The 20,655-nt window shown below is 38.3% G+C and overlaps 1 protein-coding gene and 1 long non-coding RNA gene across 4 annotated transcripts in view; one reads left to right on the top strand and one right to left on the bottom strand.

The window, feature by feature from the left end:
* The window catches only part of LOC148731639 (uncharacterized), a 31,210-nt gene extending 28,371 nt beyond the window's left edge, over positions 1-2,839 (top strand). For both annotated transcript variants that reach the window (XR_016000938.1, XR_016000937.1), the window contains one exon: positions 2,343-2,839. This is a non-coding gene — a long non-coding RNA (uncharacterized LOC148731639). The remainder of the gene's footprint in view (positions 1-2,342) is intronic.
* LOC111319275 (titin) lies at positions 900-20,152 on the bottom strand. Of its 2 annotated transcripts, XM_088759395.1 has the most exons (10): positions 20,005-20,152; positions 13,376-13,582; positions 12,724-12,879; positions 7,856-8,167; positions 6,092-6,244; positions 5,554-5,721; positions 5,199-5,249; positions 3,101-3,141; positions 2,313-2,417; positions 900-1,439 (listed from the first exon to the last, which is right to left on the bottom strand). In XM_088759395.1, the coding sequence occupies exons 1-9, from the start codon at positions 20,066-20,068 to the stop codon at positions 2,355-2,357; spliced, it is 1,215 nt and encodes a 404-aa protein (XP_088615521.1). In that variant the 5' UTR covers positions 20,069-20,152; the 3' UTR covers positions 900-1,439; positions 2,313-2,354. The 2 variants fall into 2 exon arrangements, with proteins under 2 accessions (XP_088615521.1, XP_088615522.1); XM_088759396.1 differs by lacking the exon at positions 5,199-5,249.
* Between the last annotated feature and the right edge of the window lie 503 nt (positions 20,153-20,655).

The raw sequence follows: 20,655 nt of genomic DNA, 5'->3' as shown, positions 1-20,655 counted from the left end.
GTTCTCCCTTCTACGTCACTTCCTTTGGGGGGCAAAGCCCTACGCTCGAACCACGCGTTGAGAAAAGTTCCAGATTTAAACGAAAACAACAAAACATTTACCCTTTTTTTCAAAAGATTTGTTTTATTTAAGTTGTTATCCGTCTTTTCTCAAAAATTCATCACAGGCGAGAGAGTATCCCTATAAGCTTGAATTAACAAATGGTGAACGGCATAGCGTATACTATTGAGTTATGGATGCACGCGGGAGGTTGCTAAGCACGAAAGAAGCGTAGGAGTCGCGCGAGGCGATAGCCGAGTGCAACTCTAGCTTCTTGAATGCTTAGCAAACCTCCCAAGTGCATCCATAATTCAATAGTGCACACTATTGCGTTCAGCATTTGTTTTATAACATAACATTGATACATTGGAGGAACAGAAGTCCTTTTATTGAGCTACATCGCAAAAAAATGTTTAGTGTAGTCTTACATGACAACAGAAAACAAGCGCGCGAAAATTCATTCATAACAAATAACTGCACACTAGCAACTCGATAAAGTTTAATCACGCTTCCTGAAATACCGACCAAAATTCCCTTTAATTTATAAGCTCTGAATCCAGCAACTGGTTAAAGAGTTCAGCAGAACCATGAACAAACTGTGGTTGTCACAATATGTTATTGCATATTGCAATTAGTCCATAATTGTTTATATCGTTATTTCCAGTACGCAACACTCTTTCATTCATATGTAATTAGCTATAGATTGGGCTAAAAATTATTATTCATAGCGAGTGTGAATGTTTTGTATTTAAAAAAAGCGGTTAGGACGCGAAATAAAATTTAATTCTCATCTCTAAGAAAGGTTGTCTTGTGAGGATATATTTCTTCATGCCGGAGACGGAAACCACATGAGGAAACAGTGGTGTTTACCATTTGTTTTATTAACATAAGATTGCAACATTGTAACAAGAGTTCCCTTTTATTTAACAAATCTTACGTGATCAGAAAAAAACAAGCGCGCGCGCAAAAATAGTCCTAGCATTTGCTCACGTTAGCAGCATACACCCACAGGCAAATAGTAATTGATGAATTAACCAATCAGAGCGCGCGCTTTGCTTTAGCTATGTTATAAATGAAAATGGAAAAATCAATAGACGAAACTTCTAAATATGTCTCTTACGACTTGTTCCAATACCAGTGATGAAAAAGAATAAACTTTCGACAGCACTAACATAACAGCTTTCACAAAAACAGTATTTTCAAATAAAATTGCAGTTTCTGTGCTATCTTTAAGCCCTATAATAAAAGCAACAAAAATGACTGGAATTTGCCACACACGTACAGTGCGAGTAACCATTCTAAGCAACAGGGGCTCTCCCACTTTACGCGAGCGCACTTGTCTTCTTGTGCCAATTCCGTAGTCTGTGGAACTATAACTAAAATCCATTCGACCGTCAACCCTACGAATCACAAAACGTTTGTATGTAAGACTGAGAAATTAATACATGTATCATCATAATGTACAATGGGGTGAACAGCGGAGAAGGCAATAAATTCAATGATATCATTTACTTAAAGTCTACAAGTCTTTTTCAAAAACATAAGCCATCTTATGTCAAAAGCCCTCTGTACATAACTCTATCAAAACAATATGCAGCACAGAATTTAAGCTTTATGTAGCTTAATGTATTGAGAGAATTTAACTGTACATACAAAAATCATGGTAATTGTTCTTTTCAGCTGTTTATACACAGCATCAGTGAGCAAATAGGAAAGAGGGGAAAAAATAAAATATAAATTAATGGTCTGCATACACTGATAGAGATGAGATCTACAGACAACTTAATGGTACAATAGTCTCTCCTATGGGTGCTGAGTAAACTTTATTTAAAATATAGAACTTATTTATAAAGAAGCTACATACTAAGAGAGAATTTATAGTACTGCATGTGGGTCATATGCCCACGAAAGATCTTTTTGATTTATGATTTTTCTTCAGCATTGTTGCCCATATTTAATATCAAATATATATTTCAAGAATTTAAAACCCACTATAGGATTTTTTTTTCATTTTGAACATCTAAATTCAATTCTCCCCACTTACAATTGGTGTTTCATCAATTGATACCTACAATGTACATGGACTAGTTGATATTTACTTTCTTCTTTTACATGTAATTTATCGCTTGCTCATGAACTGATCAATTAGATTAAACAGAAACTAACTACGTTTTCTGATACAACTACATGACTTGTATATTCTGTATAAAAAATGGAAATGAAATGTGTAAAGAGGGCCTATTGAATCATACATATTCATTACTGTTTCAAACCTTTTTCTTTGTCCTTCTTTCTCTTTTCAGCAATGAGGATGATTAAGAAAAGAACAAGGGCTTCAACAACGATACCAATAAAAGGCCACAAAGGGCCCAATGGATCTGTTAAAACAAAAGAAGAAAGCAAACAATAAAACAACATGATAACATTGACAGGTCAAACCATATGTTGAACAAAACCTACGAGAGGCTGAGTGATTCTTTAGGACTCATACTGTACTATAACTTGCAATCACATGATATGTTGTGCTAAGAAATGCCATCATTCAATTATATTTTGAATCAAATGAAAGCAACTGGCATTTCAAGAATCATAATGCTGATAATAATCAAAATAACCAAAATAGTATTAATATAGACACTGATAATTGTAGTGTTATGGATAATGCTCAAAATGATGACAATTATAATTATTATAATAATAAATAATGGTAACATGACCAAGTAGATTCCAATTGGGTCTGACTAATCGTACCAGTGATTAACGAAATCAGACAAACATGGAGAAGGAGTCTGATTTGTCAGTCACAGCTGAAAAGTAAAGCTGTAAGTACAAGCATGGTTGTTGCTATGGTTATTGTGATAAATTCTGTAATTGGTGGATATATAAGCTGAGTGGACGTAGTATGATTGGCTGCTTGAGCTGTCTGATTACAGCCAACTGTCTGATTTCACTGCAAAGGAATCATAAGTGAAGAATAAAGCATCAAATGCACTGATCCCATTTAAGGAAATTGCAATGACTATGATCACACTAATAATAATGATAATAATAACAACATTACCTGTGTGCTACTACATGTAAATGCAGCTGACAGTGATAAATCTGAGGAAAATTAAACATAAATGTACATGTAAACCATTTGCTACCTTTCTATAATATCAAGAAATGAATAGGTATTCTAGTCTTCTCGGATAAGGACGAATAAACCGTAGGCCCTGTCTCCTGCAGGGTTAGGGGTAGGAGACGTTAATTTACCACGCACAAGATAACTGTGTGGTGGATGTTCTCCCATGGGATGGGATGGGTGGCATGTATTTCTAGGGGGCGTAATCAGCCTCAACAACCCGAGTTGAAATAAAGTTACCTGTACCTACTACCATGACATAATCCTTTCATCCCTAACGGTGACTTCAGCATCTACACATAGAATGTAATTTCTCCAAGCTTACAAGACCACCTTGAATCAAACATCAAGGTGACGAGAATTAAGGAAATGATCACCAACTAAAGAGTTTCTTGATTTTTCGACAAATTCTCCTCCTCAATAAAAGAGGAAATATATACAGAAGAGAATGAAGAATCTAGATGTTGTCGGTGTTGGGGTGCAAAGTACGTCACAGTAATCTCGTAAGTGCTTTCTTTAACGCCCCTTGCTTAACCAAATTAACTAATTAATAGATGCAGGAGACGGGACCTACGGTTTATTCGTCCTTATCCGAGAAGACTAGAATGTCTATCCATTTCTTGATATTATAGAAAGGTAGCACATTCTCCTCAGTTTTTTTTAAGACCTTGAGTGTTGGTCCGGCCGGGGCTCAAACCATCGACCTTGACCTCCCGCACAACAGTCCAGCGCTCTAACCAATTGAGCTAACCGGGAGGCGGTTAGGCATTTACCCTGGTTTACAAGGAAAAAATGGTAAATACAGATCGACATGCCGTCTATGTAAAGTACATGTAATGTAAAAATTGGGCCATTGAAATTTCACCAGGACACTGTGCTGGATAGCCTTAAAACTTTGTGATCTCTAAAGCTTAATGAACCTTCCCAGGTGTGCTGTACCAAGGAAAATGTCCCACTCGACCAAATGCTTTCCCCTCAACTCCCAGAAGTGACTGCAATGTAACCTCTCTATACAAATTTAAAACTCAGTTTATTCAGCCAACAACTGAAGCAAGATGTTTTTTCCTTCTCATGACAAGAGTTAAACAACAAATATTCTGGGATCACTAGGTTCATACAAAGCAATTTATCAGTTTAAAGGTGGTAGCTATGATGTAATTATAACAAATTCTCTGAAATAGCTATGTTGAGAGATTTACATTTCAAATCAGATAATCAGTTCCTGGTACAGGTATTTCTAGAATTATAAAACTGTGTTTTCATGATGGGTACTTTACTTTCTATTTAATAATGGTATGGCTGTTGGCAGTCAGGGTACTTTACTTTCTATTTAATAATGGTATGGCTGTTGGCAATCAGGGTACTTTACTTTCTATTTAATAATGGTATGGCTGTTGGCAATCAGGGTACTTTACTTTCTATTTAATAATGGTATGGCTGTTGGCAGTCAGGGTACTTTACTTTCTATTTAATAATGGTATGGCTGTTGGCAATCAGGGTACTTTACTTTCTATTTAATAATGGTATGGCTGTTGGCAATCAGGGTACTTTACTTTCTATTTAATAATGGTATGGCTGTTGGCAGTCAGGGTACTTTAATTTTTGTTTAATAATGGTATGGCTCTTAACAGTCAGGGTATTACAGAATTGACCGATTACTTGTCAGCCCAAGCAGATTCTTAGTGACCATACAAAATGGACAGTGCAGCTCTTTTACCCCTAAACTCCCATGAGTGACCAAGACAGAATTTCTCTTTACATACAATATCACACAGACAAGTCATGAGAAGAAAGAAAAATATCACTTAGGGGATTATTAGTTCATCCAATACTAAATTCACTGAAGTAAAAGCCGAAGAATTGAATGGCAGACAGTAATAAGAATAACAAATGAGATCTTGCAAGTGAAAGGGTTCAATTATGCAGACTTTTAAAAATGTGCCCCAGGTTTCTTCAGTTTGTTGATTTCTAGTGCCATACATAATGTACAATGTACAGCTACAGTTAAACCCCCAGAAGATTATGATGTCGTCACCTGGATTAAGAGCACGGGAATCTGGGACTTTCACTGTTGGAATTTCATTCCCTGAAATACAAGAATGTGTATACCATTACCTGAGGGTGAAGATTGTTGGCCAAGTGCTCAAGCATCAGGTGGATAGATTTTTCTGTTAACAAATACATTTTGTTTCCTTGTTGGAATAGAGATGGTTTATAGAAATATTTTGCTCCATAACGATCTTTGTAAAAAAGTACTTTATCATTAAAGATGAGGGTATAACTTTTTGATGATCATTCAGCACCCACACTACATATAAACTGCACGATCGAAGAAGTGAAAAATAAAGTGTTAGGCAAGTAAAATGATCGAAGCACAGGTTGAGCCTCACCTCTGACACGAAGAATGAATCGCTGGCATTTGTCTTCTACATTTTGGGAGCAGTTTGAAGGAAAACAACAGTAATAAAATCCACGATCAGTATAATTCACTCCAGATATGGTCAGAATTGATGGGCCAAATGTGGCTTGATGAATCTTGTAGTGTCCACCTGATCCATCTGACAAGAAACACAGCCAAAGTAAAGTTATATGGATATATCAACAAAGTTGAAGTGGTAAATCGGCCACCGTAACGATTCCAAAAGCTGACGTTTCGAGCGTTAGCCCGTTAGTCCAAATTATTTCGTTACTCCCACCGACGCAGCCCCAAACAGTTTCTTTCGAAACTATCAGCCTTTATTCAAGGTAAAGTTAGACAAATTCATTTAGTCCAGAACAGATCATTTCTCTGACTGTCTCTGTTTGATCACAAAAAATAAATAAAGATAATAAATAACTTATATTGGCAGATGATGACCAATCTAGAAAGATTGTGCTCAGAACTGTTTTTAAGGGGCCTTTGATGAAATGAGCATCTTTAAAGCTTACTTATGCAAGCCTGAACAGTGTCTTTATTCTTCTTCTTCACCTTCCATTCTACCTCCAAAGGAAATCCTTGTGCAGCGCACTCAAATGACACATCGCTTCCTTTAGAAGCCTTCTCTTCAATGTCTTCCTTTGGCTTGGGAAGCCAAGGTGCAACTAGAATAAATCAATGACCAGGTAAGGCTTGAATTGTCAAAGTTAGGGGTGCAATCTTTGATTAACGACAAGACATACATGCACATTTACCTTGGCTTACAAGGAAAAAATGGTAGATAGAGATCGACATGCCGTCTATGTACAGTACATGTAATGCAAAAATTGCGCGATCGAAACTTCACCAGGACACTGTGCTGAGTAGCCTAAAAACTCTCTGATCTCTAAAGCTGAATGAACCTTCCCAGGTATGTTGTACCTATTTGTTGTACCTTTGGTCTCAGCCGACCAAATGCTTTTCCTTCAACTCTCAGAAGTGACTGTAATGTAACCTCTCCATACAAATGTAAAACTTAGTCTATTCAGCAAACAACTGAAGCAAGATGTTTTTTCCTTCTCATGACAAGAGTTAAACAACAAATATTCTGGGATCACTAGGTTCATACAAAGCAATTTATCAGTTTAAAGGTGGTAGCTATGATGTAATTATAACAAATTCTCTGAAATAGCTATGTTGAGAGATTTACATTTCAAATCAGATAATCAGTTCCTGGTACAGGTATTTCTAGAATTATAAAACTGTGTTTTCATGATGGGTACTTTACTTTCTATTTAATAATGGTATGGCTGTTGGCAATCAGGGTACTTTACTTTCTATTTAATAATGGTATGGCTGTTGGCAATCAGGGTACTTTACTTTCTATTTAATAATGGTATGGCTGTTGGCAATCAGGGTACTTTACTTCTATTTAATAATGGTATGGCTGTTGGCAGTCAGGGTACTTTACTTTCTATTTAATAATGGTATGGCTGTTGGCAATCAGGGTACTTTACTTTCTATTTAATAATGGTATGGCTGTTGGCAATCAGGGTACTTTACTTTCTATTTAATAATGGTATGGCTGTTGGCAGTCAGGGTACTTTAATTTTTGTTTAATAATGGTATGGCTTTTAACAAGCAGGGTATTACAGAATTGACCGATTACTTGTCAGCCCAAGCAGATTCTTAGTGACCATACAAAATGGACAGTGCAGCTCTTTTACCCCTTAACTCCCATGAGTGACCAAGACAGAATTTCTCTTTACATACAATATCACACAGACAAGTCATGAGAAGAAAGAAAAATATCACTTAGGGGATTATTAGTTCATCCAATACTAAATTCACTGAAGTAAAAGCCGAAGAATTGAATGGCAGACAGTAATAAGAATAACAAATGAGATCTTGCAAGTGAAAGGGTTCAATTATGCAGACTTTTAAAAATGTGCCCCAGGTTTCTTCAGTTTGTTGATTTCTAGTGCCATACATAATGTACAATGTACAACTACAGTTAAACCTTTATTATACTCCCATGAGTGACCAAGGCAGAATTTCTCCTTACAATATCAGCAAAAAATCAAGCAGGCAAGTGAGGAGAATAAACAAGAATGTCAATGAGGGGATCATTGGCCAATCCAATACCAATTCAATTGCCTGAATTTAAATCGTACGCACTATATGGCAGACAGCACTTATGAGATATTGCAAGGGAAAGGGTTAGACTCTTCTAAGAGAATTCTTCAAAGAAAAATAAAATTACTATCAACACACATGTAATAGTGCATTTTACTTACTCTTAAGAAATGTGTCACCTCTAACGCTGTACTCCTTAATATGCCTCAGCTTTACTTCTAAAAGGCATGTGTAAATTCCCGCCTGTCGAACATTAAAACTTGTAAGGTGTATTGGGGCTATAAAGTCCTGTTTCACATCTGGATCTGGATTCCGCACACTCCTCAACAACTTCCCATCTTTAAACCAGGAAATTCTCTTCAGTGGGGTGCTGTTCTCATTTCCTCTGTCAGTTAGGTTGCAGAAGATTGTGATGTCGTCACCTGGATTAAGAGTACTGGAATCTGTGACTTTCACTGTTGGAATTTCAGCCCCTGAAATACAAGAATATGTATACCATTATCTGAGGGTGAAGATTGTTGGCCAAGTGCTCAAGCATCAGGTGGATAGATTTTTCTGTTAACAAATACATTTTGTTTCCTTGTTGGAATAGAGATGGTTTATAGAAATATTTTGCTGCATAACGATCTTTGTAAAAAAGTACTTTATCATTAAAGATGAGGGCATAACTTTTTGATGATCATTCAGCACCCACACTACATATAAACTGCACGATCGAAGAAGTGAAAAATAACAAGAACTTTGGCTTTAAACAATGGCAAGTAACCACACTTCAACAGCTCATCCTATTAAGAGCCCATGACTGTAAATATCGAGAATCGCTGGCCAAGCTGAAAAATGGAAAATTCTGATAATTTTCCTGGAAAACGTTTTTAGGGAGATATATTAGAAAAAAAATATTTCAAAGTCTGAAAAATCAAATGTTTCCGAGAAAATGGAGAAAACGAAAATTCGGGTTTTTACCTAATTAATTATGCAAAAAATACAGTAAAATTGAGCAATGCTAGTACTGAAGGAAGATGTTTCGTAAGAAATCGGGGATGTTTTTACTTGAGAATATAATTCATTTGATTTTTATTTATGGCACTTTTAGGATCTTTGGTTTAATTTTAGAATTTACAAGATTTTTTAACAAAGTACTCTCAAACACTTGTTGCAAAAAGCGAAAATTCAAGCAACTTCAAGCCTTCAAAACGCGTCTTGGTATGTGAGAAATCATGTGAAAATGCATGCTGGCACAAAGTTTGGTCCTTATTCTAAAATAATATGAAATAAAAAATCTGGGTAATTCAGAAAAGTGCCGGCAAAATACAAGAGTTTACGACGCAATGTGGCCAAGGTCATGAATTTGCATGATACAAATCAGTTCTAGAAATCGTACTTGAGAGCTACGAAGTAAACAAGATAGTCAAAGATGGTTAAAACAATTATTTGATGTGGAAATGATATGAAATTATACAATAAAAAATCCATAGACATTGCTGAAGAGGACTGTAAATTGATGTGTAGATACGAAATTTTCTGTTAATTTGAATTGCAGAAGACTTCGTTATTGTTGACTCGCTATTTCAACAGCACTACCTACACCTAACTATGGATAAGGGCCGCTGTATATTTCACCATTTTTGTTGACTAGGTGTTTATTATCGACTTTATTCTTAGTTGAAAAGCTACGTTTCTGCAACTGCGATAATATTTCTTTTGAAATATCTTGCATATCTTGAATAATGTTGTGCGAGTAAACAAAGTCACGCAACACCGCAAGCTTCTGCTGTGTAGTTTTTCACCTAAGATAACAGCCCAACTATTTTTTATGCTATTTACTATTATCTTTTTTCGGAAAAAGGGCCACATTTCTGTCATTAAACTTGATAAAAAAGGACTTATGTCATGGTAACAATTATACCGTGTTGCAGTCTGGGCGATAATTCTCTAGGATGTAATCACGGTCTTTTTCTTAAAGGTAAACACGTGCGAGGTTTTTCACAGAGCATAAATAGAAAGCGATGTCATTCTGTAGCTTTGCGTCTCTTCTTGGGGGGGGGGGGAGGGGGGCTTGTGGTGCAAGTTCTGGGATTCGTGTAGTCACTAGTGTTAGACAGTCTCGGGGAACGCGAAACTGTTTCCCCACGCAAAAGAAGGTTAATGACAGTTTACTTAACAACTTCAGATTTTATCCTGGTGGAATGAGGGTGTGGCAGACATTTGATAAAGGCCCCGGCAAATGCATCTCTTTGGAAGGAACAAATGGTAAACCTTACGTTATATTCTCTTTCCAGTTTTTAGCTATAATGTAGTTTGATCTCTCTTTAGTTTTGAGACTGAAAAATTCAGCGAGGGAAAGCTTGAAATCAAGATCGCTTGAAAACATCAAACCTGGCGCCAGTTTTTGTTATAAAAATTTATTTCTAGTTTTTTTTTATTTCGAACGCTATACTGGAAAAAGAAACTTTTACTTAATTTAGGTAGCAGTGCACAAGCTGCGCTTAACGCTATTTTCGCTGTGGGAAACGCACCAAATCTCGCTCTGGACAATTTTTAGATGTGTTTGATTTTGTCGTTAATCATCTTTCATGTTATTATTGTCCACAGAACGCCATTACCGAAATATTCCCTCGGCGAATTTAAAGAGATCGCCCCAAGGAGAAAACTTAAAGAGCCTACTAAGTGAAGCCTACTGGCCGTGAAGCGAAAGGCGATGTTCAAGTGTTTCCATGTCCAAAAGAGGGCGGCACGCGTAGTTTCCAAAGGCATTCTTCTCTGGAAAAGCATCTCGCGTTCGGAACGTGTACAAAGACGGTTGAAAGAGAGACATTTCTTGATAAAGCGAAGGTTAAATATGTCGTAAGGCTCGAGGAAGGTTCAAGTTCCGTGCCAACTATTCCTCTACCTCATGAAACCTGTCCTCGTAGCACTGAAGGCTTCGCTTTCAAACAAGTTAAGAACGCTTACCGGTTTAACGAAAGGCAACGAGAATATCTGACTGTTAGATTTACCATCAAACAAGAAAGTGGCAAAAAGGTCGACGCGGAAATGGTTGTAACAGAAATGAGAAGAGCAAAGGGATCGAAAGGGAAGCGCTTGTTCAGTGTCTCCGAGTTTTTGGCGACTCAACAAGTAGCTTCATTTTTTCCAGAATGGCACCAAAAGTGAAACACCAGACAGCCCTCTGCGCACAAGCTGTAACTGAGGAAGATCTGGTTGCTATGGAAGAAGAGTTAATTTAATTTGTCAAATGCTAAGGAGTCTATTTTTGAGCAGTTAACTTCAAATGTAACCTGGGGTTGATCAAAGAAAAAAAGACATCTTACATCGCTCTGCTCGAAGACCTTGTTAGATGCTGCTCATGCAGTACAGTTCAAAAGGCAAATGGCAAAAGGCTGCATAAAAAGAATTGAGTTTTATATGAACGTTGATATAAAATGGGGGCCATGGAGCATATTTTAGATCGGAGGAGCTATTTTAGTTCCCGCGTAGTGTGAGCTAATTGACACTAACTTATCATGAGGGTCCTGGGGCCTCCCCTCCGATGAGAACCTCCCTTTGTCTGTTTCTTAGTACGCCTTTCTTGGTTCAGAAAGACTGCTAGATAGGGTGTCCTGGGATATGTTCCACCCCGCCATTTTTTAAATCTACAGCTTCTGAAATCACCGGAAACGCGCTTCAGTCCTAGGAAAAATTTGTCAACTTTTTTTTAAATTACAAAGATTAAAATAAATAATAATGATAATAATAAATTGTTCTTGGTGGAGCTACAGCCCACTCAACCCCATAGCTCCGCGGTCCCCGTATTAAAGGCGCAAACCGGAAATGAAAAAGTCCCCTTCGAACCGCACATGGCCGTCAGCCTGAAGTCAAACAGGATCAGACCGGCGGGATGTTGTTCGATAAAGACTTATTAAAGAGTTTATACAAATAATTTAAAACGAGATATATAGGACTGGATGCTTTAGAATGGAGTTTTGACGAAAAAAGGATCGTGTCCGCTTTACTCGGCAACTTCACCTTTGATCCAACGAGACAATTGTCACGCAATTGAAACATTTTCCTTTTCCTCAAGACAGTATCGAGATAAAAAATAAAAACCTGATTGGCTTGAAAAAGAATTAAACGCTATTAAATACTGGTCATTACTCTTGTACATTTTATGTTGAAGCCTTCAAAAGAACCCTTCCTACACTAGAACCGTTAGGCGGTACGATTTCTACAACTGAATTGCATCATGCAAATTCGTGACCTCTGGCCACAGTGTGTCGCAAAGCTTTATGTTTTGCCGGCAAGTTTCTGAATTAACCAAATTTTTTATTACATATTATTTTAGTATAAGGACCAAACTTTGTGCCAGCATGTAGTTTGACATGATGTCACACATACCAAGACACGTTTTGAAGGTTTGAAGCTGGTCGATTTTTCGATTTTTGCAACAAGCATTCGACGGCACTTAGTTAAAAAATCATGTGAATTTTAAAATTAAACCAAAGCTCCTTAAAATTCCTCATATAAAAGTCACATTAATTATACTTTGAAGCAAAAACACCCCCAATCTCTTACGAAACATCCTCCTTTAGTAGTAGCACGCTAAAGTTGCTCAGTTTTACTGTAGTTTTTGCATAATTAATTAGGTAAAAACCCGAATTTTCGTTTTTCCCCATTTCCTCGGACACATTTTATTTTTCAAACTTTGAAATATTTTTTCTTAATATATCTCCCTAAAGGGGTTTTCCAGGCAAATTATCAGAGTTTTCGATTTTTTTAGCCTGGCCAGCAATTCTCGATATTTACAGTCACGGCCTCTTAATATTCTCAGTGGTTTAACTGAAGGAGATATAGCAGGAGCGTTTTTCCCCTCACTGAAGATGCCAGTCTTCAGAAAAGTTACCAACATCCCTTGCATTTCCTCTTGTTTTCTGAGAGTTTATTTTACTCAATTCTATACTCTATGGATAGACAGGACATACCTAAAAGACTTATTTATGCTGTGAGGGTACGAAGTAGTGAAATTTCATCTCGTGGTGAAGTATGGACTTACTTGTAATAACGCTGACACTAAAGCCATGCCTCTTTGGGGAGCTTACATTTTTCGCAAAAGCATGGCACTCGTAGCTTCCAAGATCACCGTACTGACTGTCATCCTGAATTGTTACATTCTTCAAAGTCATGGTAGTGTACAATTTAATGTTTCCCCCTACAAAGAAAGCAATTAACTTGTTAGCAGGAAGAGAAGAATATGGCCATTTGTACTGTTCAGATGATATAGGGGAAAGGGGGGACTATTCTGATCCCATTCCATGCACAAATTGAAGAAAAACTAAGACATCAAGTATCCAAGAAAGGAAAACTTCAAATCTCTCTTCCTATGTGCAAGGTTTCAGGGAAATCTTCAAGTTTTGACAAACTGAAAGAAATAAAATTCACGGGTCACATTTACAGAAGGGAAATCATGTCTCAGCCTCGTTCATAAATTCTCAAATCATGCTTGCCTTAATCTGTGAAATTCACACATCAAATGGCCACCCACTGCACATCTTACAGCCTGTAATCGCAGGTTTGACTTGATGCACCATTTATGACGATTTTAAGAGTTCTGGTTTGGGAGTAAAGTTTGAGATCCAGAGGTTTTTTTGTTTTGCTTCGTTTCTGGAGCCAGATACATTAACTATATAATACGAAGATATACTCACTTATATTATCTGTTCTGTGATTAAACACAAATCTATCCCCCTCTAACTTTCTGTATCGGTTAAGATCATCTCTCCTATGAAACTCTATTCTATCTGGTTGAAGTTTACCAGATGCATCAAATGCAATGCAAGTAACGCTTGCTGAAGTGTACTCTAGAGGGTAGATGCTCTCTGGGAAAGGTTCTATAACTCCAAATGGTCGTTCCCCTGTAAAAAAAAAAAAAGAAAAATGTCCACGTACATCTATTGAACTGCAGAAACTGCACATACAAGTATACTTGTATCTAATATCCTAGGCACCTCCTCCAGAAAATGCCATACACTGCAGAAATTTAATGAGATCTAGACTAGCATTACTGAAAACGCTGCAAGGATGGGAAAAAAGGCTAGAAATGAAAAACCGGTGTGCTTTTCTGCATGGGGCCAGACGTACTGATGTTAATTTGAAGCTGTAATGGATTTTTCCCATACTGTACCTTACGAAGCTGTAACGTACAATGTAACTATACCTAAGCTAACTCATAGTGATATATAAAAAATTGTAAGCCAAAGGGCATAAGTAGATCTGTCTAAATAATTCACATATTGTTCAAGTTCTGTTGTCAGGTATTAATTGTTATTTAGTAACTTCCCAAACACAGATCCAAATAGAGTAACATCTCAGGTTGTATCATTTTTAATGACAATCTTTTTTCAAAATCGTCCCTGCCACACTGCAACCATGTATTTTAATCCACCACGACATGAAACGTTTGAGCAAGACTATAGCAACGCTTTGACAAAAAATATTGCGATCTCAGAATTACAGCTAAACAAAAAAATGTGATTCTAAAATTAGTATATCTTAAAGTTTATGCAACGTCGTAAAAATTCTTAGCGCACAAAAACAATCTTAACTTTCACAAATTCCACTTCAAACATCTTTCATTTCCAAATTCATGTACACGATCTAAAGGTCAAGGAGCCAAATTTCGTAGAACAACACAACGTTAATGCAATCGGTTAATGTTATCAGCCTCAGCCTTCGGCTTCGGCTGATAGCACTTACCTCGACCTTGATTTTTCTGGATATCACAAAAAGTTCATCCAATAATTGTTTATAATTAATTAGCATGATGAAACTCACTAGAATAATGATTTTCAGGAACTGCAATTAATTTTTTTTAGTTGATTATCACTTATGACCATGAACACTTCATTATGCAGTTTTTCTTCGTGATACTGAACGGAACCTCTCCACTGAAGTACATTTTGCTCAATATCAGTATTTTAGAGTAAACTGATAGGCCGGGAAAACACAAAAGTAGTGTCTTAAGTCCTGTTTCCTTATTTGGTTATAAATAAACCTGTTGTGACAGAGCTTGTAGCATGTGTCATAGCATGGTGTCAGGACAAAAATCTGTTTTTTGAGGATTTTGCACCCGTTTTCGAAAATTAATCGCCGAAGGTGCCTCGCTGAGGCTGTTTCCTTATATTGTTAGTAATTTCAAAGAGTCTTGGGCTCTAAGTGCGAGAAAAACTCAAAATGCAGTCAGACAACGACCATGTGGAGTCGGGTGCGCAAATCTCCGTGCCATTATCGGCAGCACCCAATTCAGTTCAACCTATCGTCTCAATTTATCCTCAAGTTATTTCGCCTAATTTCCGCTACCAAGTCCTAAGAAGTGTCATGGTGACGTTACTGGCAACTGCAATGGTGCGACTTTCAGACAGAAACAGGTTTAGATAAACGAGAAGAATCGGTCCGTTTAGCGACTTTGCGTTCATCGGCGGGCAGAGAATGTCTTCAGATACTACTCAACCTACACCTTTCAAAGGAAGATAAGAGGAAAATCGACAAATGTCTAGAAGCCTTGGAAAGCTAATTCAAGCCCAGCAGAAATTTATGGTACGAATGCTATGTTTTCAATACGTGTGTGCAGCAAAACGAAGAATCTATCCAAAGTTACGTCACAGGTCTGAGAAAATTAGCCGCGAACTGCGAATACGGTGCTCTTGCAGACAAACTTATCAGGGACAAGCTCGTCATTAGCCTAAAGAATCAAGGTGACAAGGTGAGACTCTTGAGAAAAAAATCCTTGGACTTAAAGAAAACCACAGAGAGGCACAATTCGAGTGAAATCGCTTCGCAACATATCAAAACGATAGCAGGCGCTGGAGACAACGAGAGAGAAGACGTAAGAAAATTCGGCGACAAAAAAATTCGCTATGGAAGTCGTAGTAAGAATGGGGGAAGATCGTCGAATTTAGAGAAGAAATCAGAAAAATAAAAGAAATCCGAAGGTTCTTTCGAACCGACCTGTAAGTATTGCGGTCGTAAAGACCATCATGAAAGAAGAACAGAGTGTCGCGCGTTCAAAAAAACGTGCTGCAGGTGTCAAACAATAGGCCATTTTGCGTATGTATGCCGATCATCAAAAAAAGGTTCAACAATTCGAAGAAGACGAGGATGACAGTCTTGACGAAAGCTGTTTGCAAGTGCAAACTGTCTCTATTCCAAACTAAAGAAAAACAGTGGCTTGCAGATATCCGTTTCTGCAAATCAGCTAAAGAAGACTTCACTACAACCTTGGGATGTCAATTAGACACTGGAGTTACATGTAATGTAACTGGCTTGGACGACCTCCCAGCTATCACACAGTTAGGAGACCCACCCATGAATAGCTCCCCAGTTAAGCTGAAGCTCTTTGGCGGTAAAACTTTAAAGCCAGTGGGAAAGTGCGACTTAAATGTCGGACACATTGGCAAACAATAGATTCTGAAGTTTCAGGCCATAAAACACAAGCGTAAGCCCTTGCTATCAACTGGAACCTGTGAAAATTTGCAACTCATCCTCCTAAATGTCAGCGTCCCCGAGAATGTACGTCAGATAAGTGAGACCCTACCACAAAATTGTCTGTCAAAGGAAGAACTGTTGAGTAAATATCACGAAGTTCTCACCGGATTAGGACATATTGGAGATGTGAAGATTGTGGATGACCCGAGTTTTAAACCAGTACAACATTCCCCTCGTCGCGTGCCAGTTGCACTACAAAAAGAAGTTAAGAGTAAGATTCTAGAGTTAGAAGAGAGAGGCATTATTAAGAAAGCGGTGGAACCCTCAGAGTGGATCAGCAGTATGGTACTAGTTGCCAAACCTCAGAAGATTGGAATCTGTCTGGGCCCAAAAGACCTGAACTGTGCGATACAACGCTCCAAATTTCTAATGCCGACGTTGAAATAACTGTTACCAGAGCTCAACAAAGCCAGAATTTCCAGTTCCTCCAATGCAAGAGATGGATTCTATCAAGTTGGCCTTTACCAAGAGAGTAGTAAACTTTCTGGACACCCCTAGGAAGACACCGTTACTGACGAATGCCCTTTGGTATAAGTTTAGCCCTAGAAGTCTTTAAAAGCAGACTACAAGATTGTCTCGCCGACCCGCTTGGTGTGAAAGTCATCACTGATGATATTCTTGGTTTGTTATGCGGAAAACGACTCGGAAGCCCTTCTTAATCATGATCAGAATGTGGTCTGCCTACTTGAACGAGCCCAACAAGTCCATCTGAAACTCAACAAGAACAAAGTTAAGCTTTGACAGGCACAAGTTAAATTCATTGGTTATGTGATTTCAAGGGATGGAATGAAACCGGATCCGGATAAAGTTACTGCCATCAAGAACATGCTGAGGCCAACATCTAAGCCTGAAGTTCTTACCTGCTTGGTTTTGTCAACTATCTACCTAAATTTCTACTTAAGCTTTCAGATGTGTCAGCACCTTTAAGAGAGCTTACAACTGACCGATCCATATTCACCTGGGCCAAACAGCATGATGAAGCTTTTGTCACTATTCAGCACTTGGTTATTCAACACCTGGTCATTAAATTCTACAGCATAGAAGAACACGTAACTATTCAGACGGATGCCAGTAATAAAGGCCTTGGCGCAGTCCTTCTTCAAAATGGACAGCCAGTCGCCATCGCGTCCAGAACTCTCTCACCAATAGAACAAAGATATGCAACGATAGAGAAAGAATGTCTGGGAATAGTCTTCGCTTGTGAAGGATTCAATCAATATCTAGCACGAAGAGAGCAGATCTCAGTCGAAACTGACCACACGCCTCTTTAGTCGATATTTAAGAAGTCTCTACTATCAGCTCCATGCCGTCTTCAGAGAATGCTTCTTAGGCTGCAACTATTCAACCTGACAGTTAAGCACAAACCTGGTTCGCAAATGCTATAGCCGACCATTTGTTCAGAGCCACACAGCACGAAACCTCTGGGCCAGAAGAATCTTTTCAAGTATTTTCCTTAGAGCTGGAGAGCCTAGACCCTATGCAAGCCCTGAAGGTCACGCCAGAAAGACTCGATCAGTTGCAGCGTAGCACAAGTCACGATGACACCCTGCAGACACTAAACACCACAATTCTGACCGGATGGCCAATAGAAAGATCAAGTACCAATTAAGATCCGGGAGTATTGGTCTTACCGCGACGAGTTATCAGTACACAATGGTGTTTTTTTCAAAGGCTCGATGGTAGTCATCCCCAGCTAAGTTACTGAGACCTGAAGTCAAATCCAGAATTCATTCCAGGCATTTAGGAGTAGAAGCTTGCCTGCGTAAAGCTAGAGACACTGTACTCTAGCCTGGTATGAATGCAAAAGGGAGTAACCAAATCAAACAATGTTCAATTTGCAACGAATTTTAAGCTAAAAATCAGAAGCTTCTAATGCAAAGCCATGAACTTCCTAACCGCCCGTGGAATTGAGTAGCTGCTGACCAGTTCAGATTTCATGACAACGAATACATCGTGCTTGTTGACTACTACTCAGATTTCAAGGAAGTACCAAAATTGGAGGAAAACACTTCCAGTTCCGTGATTGAATTATTTTGAGGAACAGTTCAGCCGACACAGCATTCCAGACACACTAACTACTGACAACGCTCCTCAGTTTACAAGCCATGAGTTCCATCAGTTTTCAGTCGATTAGGAGTCACTCACGTATCGTCTTCCCCGCATCATCCCAGATCCAACGGAAAGGTAGAGTCTGCTGTGAAAATTTTCAAGTCTTTGTTCAGAAAACCTCTCAACGATAACAAAGACCCGTAGTTAGCCCTATCGAACCAACGTAACACACCAACAGAGTCCCTCGTAAGTAGCCCTGCACAGACATTGATGTCTAGACGCACCATAACCTTACTACCTTTAACTTCTAACCTACTGTACCCCAAGATTCCAGAAAATGTTAATGCAGAGCTTAATTTGAAAAGGCAAAAGGCTACGTGGTACCATGACCGCACGTCGCGCACCCTACCAGAATTACAAGTTAGGCAAGACATAAGAGTGGCATCTCTTCAGAGGAATCAAAGGTGGAAAACCGGCACCTGTATTGAGAAGTTTCAGACAGGTCCTATGTAGTAAAAACTAGTTCAGACAATCAAATATTACGTCGAAATCGGGAATTTCTCAAGCCAGCTGCACAACCATTAGCAGAACAGCACAAACTAGTTGAAAGAAGGGATAGCCAGCTTTCAAAGAGTGTAAACCAGCCTTCAAAGCGAGATGTCAATTCAGCTAATCATGAACCGAAGCCAATATTGACACCACAGACTGTTCCATTGAAGAAAACTCGCACCAGAGTTGTAAAGCCACCCTCGAAGTTCAGTGACCTTGTTGAGTAGTTTATCGTATGAAAATTGACTTCAGCTCAAGCGAACTCGAAGTCTTCATCAGTTAGGAAAACTGACTATTGAACAGTAACTTTAATAAGGACTTTCGACTTTCAGTCCTGTATGAAGTTCCATTTGTTTTGTTTTGTCCTTTTTTTAAATTTTATTTTAGTCATCTCCTTTTCAATTTGAACACATTTCATTTACGTTCATACGTTTACTTTTGGAAGTTAGCTTGCCCCAAAAGAAGGGAGATGTTACGATAAGTTGTCCTACGTCACTTGTCACGTTACGTGTTTCCTTATTTGGTTATGAATAAACCGGTCCGAATGGTTTATTCATTACTATTTTAACCTTTTTCACTTGAATGTGAAAACAAGACGTAAAGTCGAGCAATTTAAATGTTAATGAATAAACACTTGGCGACGCGCTGTCTGGCTGGTCAAGACTTCATTTCCTCAGGAAATATTCATTACAGGTGTTGGCGACCTGAAATTCAGCTTTTAATTTCGCAAACAGTTTGAAAAAAAATCCTTTCCCCGAAAATATTTTGTCCAGTCTAAGTTTATCCTTTATTAAAAATACTTTTACGAGTTGCTACCGCAGACTATAATTTATTCATCGCTAGTTCTACTTCACGTGCAGATTATTATCTCCTTTTCATATGTCATTAGCGCACACCTGGTTTTACATCAAACGTTTTCAGAGTCGACCAAACATGCAAAAACTAAAATGTTCGGACATCATGTCCGATCATAATGTGAAATTGGCCGGACATATTCAAAATTTTGTAGGACAATGTCCGATGACCGACTGTTATTTCCAGCTCTGCATTCAGTAAACCGGCATGTTTTTGTCGCTTTCCTCCCAAGTTTCATTGGCACAATAAGAATTGTTTCGGAAGCTCTCGCATGACAAGTAAAGTTTCTTCGTAGCTACCACTATATTATTATAGGGTTCTTAATACACATTACCCTTACCTTGAGCCTTCACTGTTGCAAAAATAGTGAGAAACAGAGGAATAATCTTTTCTAATACGGCCATGATGTTCGCCGCACCTAAATCTATCTTTCAGCTTTTCATTAACCTCGGCACCAGGTGAGACTCCCGGCAGACTTGAAATTGAGGCTGTTTGACGCAACAGGCCTGTGCGGGAGTGTGTTGTCGTCTGAGTAATAAATATGTATATGCGCTCGTTGGAAATACGAATACTTTATTCTAGAAACGAGAATCTTTAAATTGCACTGATGTAGTCGCGATAAAATCCATGGAGATAAGTCTTTTCTTTTGTAAGGAGGAAAAGATCTCGCCCAAGAAAACTCACAAACTTTTGATTCAAAGTAAAGGAAATGTTAACAGAAGCGTCGAAATTTAACTGACATGCATAAAGCGAAATAGAGTCTGGATATCCATGTTGAACGTACCCTACGGAAACTACCCTCGAGCTTGGCGTAATGATCATAAAATGTCTTTAATTTACAAATCGTAATATTTGAGACCTTTCGTTACCAGCAATTTATCAAGATGACGTGACAACAAGCTCGTGCAAGCCTTGCGTTTTCCTAATATGGCATATGAAGTCCATTGCAACGCCAGGTCGTCATGACTACGTATTTTTTTTTTTCAGAATC

This window comes from Stylophora pistillata, chromosome 5 (genome assembly GCF_964205215.1).
Source record: "Stylophora pistillata chromosome 5, jaStyPist1.2, whole genome shotgun sequence".
Taxonomy (NCBI): Eukaryota; Metazoa; Cnidaria; class Anthozoa; order Scleractinia; family Pocilloporidae; genus Stylophora; species Stylophora pistillata.
The sequence above is the reverse complement of the archived record's forward strand: the minus strand, read 5'-3'. Positions and strand labels throughout refer to the sequence as shown.

Coding starts and splice junctions, on each gene's coding strand:
- LOC111319275 (XM_088759395.1), bottom strand. CDS start 20,068: ATGGCCGTATTAGAAAAGATTATTCCTCTGTTTCTCACTATTTTTGCA. Junction 5,722..6,091: donor CACTGTTCAGGCTTGCATAA/GTAAGCTTTAAA, acceptor GTTTCTTGTCAG/ATGGATCAGGTGGACACTAC. Junction 2,418..3,100: donor TTACATGTAGTAGCACACAG/GTAATGTTGTTA, acceptor TTGTTTTAACAG/ATCCATTGGGCCCTTTGTGG.